The 6,926-nt window shown below is 32.4% G+C and overlaps 2 protein-coding genes across 2 annotated transcripts; one reads left to right on the top strand and one right to left on the bottom strand.

The window, feature by feature from the left end:
- The first annotated feature begins 824 nt into the window (after window positions 1-824).
- Window positions 825-2,009, top strand: LOC11419555 (probable aquaporin TIP5-1). Its single transcript, XM_003595699.4, has 2 exons — window positions 825-1,204; window positions 1,525-2,009. The coding sequence occupies exons 1-2, from the start codon at window positions 947-949 to the stop codon at window positions 1,909-1,911; spliced, it is 645 nt and encodes a 214-aa protein (XP_003595747.3). The 5' UTR covers window positions 825-946; the 3' UTR covers window positions 1,912-2,009.
- A 656-nt stretch (window positions 2,010-2,665) lies between these two features.
- On the bottom strand, window positions 2,666-6,420 carry LOC11444474 (polygalacturonase). Its single transcript, XM_003595698.4, has 8 exons — window positions 6,029-6,420; window positions 5,786-5,911; window positions 5,280-5,450; window positions 5,108-5,134; window positions 4,813-5,020; window positions 4,635-4,716; window positions 3,991-4,099; window positions 2,666-3,129 (listed from the first exon to the last, which is right to left on the bottom strand). Exons 1-8 carry the CDS (start codon window positions 6,296-6,298, stop codon window positions 2,788-2,790), a joined length of 1,335 nt encoding a protein of 444 aa, XP_003595746.1. The 5' UTR covers window positions 6,299-6,420; the 3' UTR covers window positions 2,666-2,787.
- Between the last annotated feature and the right edge of the window lie 506 nt (window positions 6,421-6,926).

Raw genomic sequence — 6,926 nt, 5'->3', positions numbered from 1 at the left:
TTCACGTTTTCATGAATCCTTCACAAGAAATGCACTTCGCTCTTATCTCGCTGAATTTATCTCCACTTTCTTCTATGTCCTAATTGTTATTGGCTCGGGAATGTCCTCAAGTAAGTTTCTACCCATTGCGTTCTTATAATGCAATCGCATTCTTCGGTCCAACTGCTGTTTTTGTTTCTGTATTCCTGATTTATCCACTAGGTGGTCGGCTGTTAACCGATTGGCCGTAGTTTCAAATTTTGCTTTCTCAATTTTTAAATTACGTTTTTGCTTTCATGACTCCTTTCTTCTTGTTTTTAATGTAGTGTACAATCGTAATAAACATCTTTTTTTTTTTTAAAAAAAAAACAAAAGTAGTTACATAAATTTAAAAATCGATTTTGGTAGTTTTTTTTTTTTTTTTTGTAGTTGCATATGTATGTAATAATGAATTTAAGTAAGTCTTACATTACAATCGTTACATAATATATACATGCGTTACATAATATATATATATATATATATATATATATCCGGTTGAAATGTTCATGTTGTTACCAATTTTAATTTCTCAGACAATGTTAAGTTTTTTCAAAGGGTCTTAGTTTTCAACTAGAACTAAAAGTTCATTCATGACTTCATGTAATTAAAAAAACTATGTAAATCCTTGTACTGATGAAGGAGGGGTAATTTATTTACTTATTGTTTGATAAAACATGTATTAAATTAATTAATAGAGTGCATCGTAATGGTTATCAAAGAGATTTTTGTTTCTTTTACCGATTGATCGTCGAATATATATGATTAGACTTTCTGCTCACACTCATTATGAATATATATCTTTTCCAACCAAATCATTCGGAATGGTTGTTATTTTCAACAAGAAATCCGTAATGGAACAACTTCATGAATTGAAGTACATAAATCTCTACATGATATTGTGATTTGATTAATTGGAAATTGAAAAATGACAGGGAAATTGATGCCGGATGCTTCATTGAACCCAACAAGTTTGGTTGTGGGTGCCATTGCAAGTGCTTTTGCTCTGTCTTCTGTTTTGTACATTGCATGGGACATCTCTGGTGGACATGTCAATCCTGCTGTGACCTTTGCAATGGCTGTGGGAGGACATATTAGTGTCCCAACTGCTCTCTTTTATTGGGTTGCTCAACTTATTGCCTCTGTTATTGCCTGCCTTTTCCTCAAAGTCATTGTTGTTGGCATGGTATTTTCCTTACCTTACCCCTTTTATATGTTCAACATCAAAATTTCAATTTTATCTAAATTTTGTAGTGATTGTATCTTGGCGCAACTGGTAAAATTGTTGTCATGTGACTGGAAGGTTACGGGTTTAAGCCCTGGAAACAACCTCTGGTGTAAAAACATGGTAGGCTGCGTACAATACACCAAATGGTAGAACCCCTTCTCGGACCCTGCGTATGCGGGAGCTTTAGTGCACCGGATTGCCTTTTTTTTTTTTGTAGTTGATTATATCTATAGTACTTATGCAATAATGTTTCATACAGTCTTGTATATTTTTTGCAGCATGTGCCAACATATTCAATTGCAGAAGAAATGACAGGATTTGGAGCATCAATATTAGAGGGTATACTAACATTTGTGTTAGTGTACACAATTTACGCTGCAAGGGACACTAGGCGTGGTCAAGTAAGTTCAACCGGAACACTTGTAATTGGTTTAATTGCAGGAGCAAGTGTTTTAGCAGCAGGTCCATTCTCTGGCGGGTCAATCAACCCTGCATGTGCTTTTGGATCTGCTTCCATTGCCGGAACATTCAGAAATCAAGCTGTCTATTGGGTTGGTCCTTTGATTGGTGCTGTTGTTGCTGGTCTTCTTTATGACAATGTGTTGTTCCCTTCTCAGAATTCAGATTGTATTAGAGGGGTTTCAGATGGAACAGTTAGGGTGTAGTAGTAATCTTATAATTTGCTTAACTTGTGTTGTACTGCTTTAATTTTTATAATTTGTGGGTAAATATTTTAGTTCTTCAGAGCTTTATTGTAGTAGTAGCAGCAATGAATTAACATTAATTGTAAGTTACTTGTGTTGTGTTACAACTTAATGTGTATGAATGATCCATATTTTGTAGTATTGTGTTAAATTGATTAGATTTAATAAACATACACGATTAGTGTAAAGATATTTTGCACTTTCAATATGATAATACAATATGGGACATTGCTTTCAATTTCTCTCGTATGGTCAATCTCCCCTCCATTCATTGCAAAACTATCGTTAAAATTTATGTACCAAAAATAGATGTGAATTAGTAGTTGTTAAATTGTGGACTTGTGGTATATGCTAAACTTGTTGAATTGCAATCATTTTCAAATTGTTGAAAAAGAAGAAAAAAATAGATTAAAGATCACATTTTGATTTAAATTTGTATAGTTGAATCCTTGTTTACATCAAATTCACTGGTAATATCCTGTTTGGGTTGATCTAGTGGTGTTGGTTATAGTTTTAATTGGTGGGCTTAGTCTATATAAAAATATGCTCTGACTTTAAATGGGGCTTCATAAGTGGACGATGAGATTGAACATTTCGAATTAGTCGATCTTTGAACTGAATACCAAGATTTTAAAAAAAATACCGTTAGTGCGAGGATTGACAATGTTTACAAATAAGTTATAGAGAGTACGAAAAATGACATGTAAAGAGATTATTTTTAACTTCAACAGCTTGGTTATAGTTTTAAAAATCTGTATACATAGCAAGATTCTTTGTAACATTTGATTTTTGATAAATATTTGTATATAAATATTTCAAATTGACATTATTCATCGCCTATTGTGGAGAGCATTGAGGATAAAACTTTCCTCTGTTTACATATCGAACATTCTCACATGTTGCAGTAGTTCCACCACCACCTTCTGGTTCTAAAATCACATCCTGCAAGTATATTTCTCTGCAAGGAACGCTTCGGCTGCAATTAAATTTGATCGCTATTTCCGAAGCACTCGTTCCTCTGATGTTTTGGTACAAAACTTGGCTTAATTGCACGGCTTTGTTCCGCTCTTGGCATGGCTCTGTTTGATCACAGTAGTATTGATCTATGATTACGGGATTTGTCACATTTTGCATTTTTATGTTCATAAATTTGATGTTTCTTGCATATCCTGAACCACCCTGTGTTCATATGGAATCATAATATAAGATATATATTGTAATAAAACTCATATATGCAACACTCATACATATTAAACTTTGATTTCTTGTTATTATGTTTGACATATTGAGTTTTTTTTAGGCTTAATTGCACTTTTGGATCCCTATCTTTTCAAAAGTTGCGGTTATGAACCCCTAACTAATTTAAATACAAACGAGCCCCATATATTTTGATTCTTTGGCAGTTTTGGACCCCCAGTCCATTGTTGACTCGGTCAACGCTGACGTGGCACCCTAAGTGAGGTGCCACGTGTCAATTTTTAATTTTTTTTTTTTGCCTTGGGGGTCCAAAACTGTCAAAGAATCAAAGCTGTTTTGTATTTAAATTAGTTAGGAGTCCATAACCGCAACTTTTGGAAAGATAGAGGTCCAAAAGTGCAATTAAACCTTTTTTTTATTAGAGAAGAGAATATATATTTTTTTTTTTATGGTGGCCGGGGTCTGAGCCCCGAACCTTGTATATATCATGCATTGTCTAAACCAACTGATTTAAACTCACGGGGACAAAATTTACAAGTGCCTCATAAAATTTATTAATTGGATAAAACTTGTCACAGGGGTTGTTAGTTAGTTTGAACTAGACGGTTGGTCAATGAAAGTGGAGATTTGTCAAAGTTGTTTGCACTAATTTCATCAACTTTCCAATGTTTGTTTTATCGGTTATGCACCTAAAAGTTGGCAAATAGCTTATACAAAGTCAACAAGATTAACATGATTAGATGAAATTCTACTTTATTAAGTTCATTCTTTCATCTGTCACAACTCACAAAGTTGTAGAGTGCCTAACAGACTAATTTTCAAAATCTTAAGACCAACTTTTACCTGCCATGTTTTTATTCTCACTCCATTAGTTGTTCCTGTTAAGGCTGCTCTGTTCACTACTACATTGGAAACTTCAGCTTCTGAGTTATCAGCTCCTAAGCTTCCAATACTGCACAATATTAATGAGTACTTCTCTTTAAGTAGTCCAGAAAAGGAAATATGAAAAAATGTTTTCAAATAATTATCAACTTTTGAATAATAATTTTTCATAGGTCATACTAACCGGTGGTCCGGGTACTGGTTAAGAAGTCAAATATAGTAATATTTGCATTAAATACTTAAATAATGATTCAAAAAAAGTAATATTTGCATTCAAAGTTGTCTAATTAATACTTAAAATATATCCTTTTTTATTTAAAATTTCCTCTTTTGGCTTCCTTAACTAGTACTCCATGGGGTACCGGATTGCATTACCCTTTTTTATATATGTTGAAATTGTTTCCCGCAAAAAAATATGTTGAAATTATCTTTTGCATCTTAATTTTTGAGATCAATAGTGACTAGCATCTTCTCCCAATCTCAACTTTTAAGTTTTAATCAACCTTCCCTAAAAATTTTTTTTTTAATCAATCTCCTAAAAATTGATCAAAACAAAACTCTATCTAAGAATTAAATAAAGATTAATATAAATATAACAATGAAACCTGATCCCATGTCCTGGTCCGCAAGTGATATCTATAGCTCGAACATTTTTGGATCCACTAACTATCGAAATACAATCATCACCTTCAACAAAAAAAAAAAATTGTAATAAAAATTAAAATCCAATTGAATGTATTTAGTAAATAAATTTTATTTTTGATGTTCATGGCTTATGCATACCTGTCCCAATATCACAATTTATTATGTCAATATTTTGTGTTTCGGCAACATGAATTCCATCGGTGTTGGGACTATCCTCTGGCGCTCTCACAATCAAATTCGAAACAAACACATTGAAGCATCTCTCAAATACTACATGCATTTGTTGTGAATCTTTGAACCTTAGATTCTTTACTTTCAAATTTTTGCAATCATAGAATGTCACCGCCTACATAAATTTATTTTCCATTAAAGTATGAATCAATTAGAAAATAAATACTTGTAAAAGTTTATGGTTTGAAGAATATGATCTTACAGTTGGTCTTGGTTCATCATTGCATGGCTGTGATCAACAAGAAGAGGGAAAATAAATAAATTAAGGTCAAAATTTGAAATCATTCTTTTCCTCTCTCAAGTATTTTTCATAATTTAGCTTAAAAGAAAATATAATAAATGAAAATTGGAAGAAAAAAGGTACAAAAACTTACAAGGTTATTGTTGGAATATTTGCAGGAGTTTTCCCACCATTTTTTCCCATTGCCATTGAAAGTGCCACCACCATCAACTTTGAAATTTGAGACACTATCAAACACAATCCAGTGTTGCCTATCTTCTTCATATGCTGACATTTGAGACCATGCTTCAATTGTTCCATAGAGCTAACATGATGAATTGGGAAAATAAAACAATTACAATGAATTGATTTTGAACATGGTATAAGGAGAAAAAAAAACTATCTAATTGAGTGTCTCACTAAGCTTTACTTTGTGAACTAATCTAAGGCAGATTTGTCAATTGCAGTACTGGCGGATTTATCCATCATTAACTTAATTATCTGAATTATTGAGGATTTATTTCGTCAGCAATGTTATTGAGGGTTTTTGTTGCATTTCTGAGGGTTTAGACCGTCATTAATTACCGAGGGTCTAAATAATTTAGTAATGAAATTTTAATTGATCCCTAATAAAGAGAATTCTTATAGTGTAAGACTCACCATAAAGGCAGTATTTGGTTGACATGGACCTGAAAAAGTTATTGGCTTGAGACGATATATCCTATTTTTGGGTACCACAAGGACATACCCTTTAGAACATGCTTCATTCCATGCCTTCTTAAATGCCTTAAAGGATAAATTAAATGAAATGAAAAAGTGAGAAATTTTGAGAATGTTGTTGCTAGTGAATTAACATAATAAATTTTCCAATTTTTGTTACCATATGTTATTGTTATTTATTACCTCCCAATCATCTCTTCCATCTGCTCTTGCTCCAAAGTCATCAACACTTACCATTCCTTGAGACTTTGAAGAGAAAAGTGTATCTCTATTGGTCCTAGTTATGTGACCAAAATGTTGATGTTTTGTTTTGATCAATCTACCATCATGTACATGGTAGTAACGTTCAACATTGGCTTGATGATGTGGTTCCACTATGTAAGAGCCATTGCATATGAATAATGAAGCTAGGAATATCATGAGAAGTGTGATAATTGTCTTTTCTTGATACATTTTGTTGATTTTTTTTTGTGAGATAGATGGAGAGAATTGTGGTGGTTGTGCCAAATGATGGGCTAATGTTATGTAGTTATAGAAAAATTAGAGCTGCTTTTATAGCGTGGGGTTAGAAGCAAAGTGCACTTAGAGTTAAAATCATAGAATGTCTTTTGACTCTTATAATGCATGGATTCTAATTAGTTGTTGTACTCATTTGGTACAATTATTTTACGGCTAATACAGGTGCATAATAGTCAAAACTTTTGATGCATTATTATTAACCGTTTCAAGATTTGGCTATCAACTACTTTTATGGATATTTTATTTAAGCATTGGAAAGAGACAGTGTCATTGAAATACAATTCAGTTATGGTACCATTTTTTCCCCCACAAGACACGGAGTAACAATTGCCATTGAATAGGTTTACAAACCAATTTCCCCTTGTAATTGTATTGTCATTGAGTCCTCTATTTTTGCATCTAATCAAACAAAGTGTTACTTTCTTTTGACAAAGAAAAGTGTTATTTTATCTAGGCAATTTTTATTTATTTATTTAAATATTTTTTTTACTTTGATATACTTTGTAGAGTATAGAGAGTATCCAGAGAGATCTTGACCCCAAAACTTTATCCAATTTATCTT

The sequence above is a fragment of the Medicago truncatula genome, chromosome 4, assembly GCF_003473485.1.
Source record: "Medicago truncatula cultivar Jemalong A17 chromosome 4, MtrunA17r5.0-ANR, whole genome shotgun sequence".
NCBI lineage: Eukaryota > Viridiplantae > Streptophyta > Magnoliopsida > Fabales > Fabaceae > Medicago > Medicago truncatula.
The sequence above is the reverse complement of the archived record's forward strand: the minus strand, read 5'-3'. Positions and strand labels throughout refer to the sequence as shown.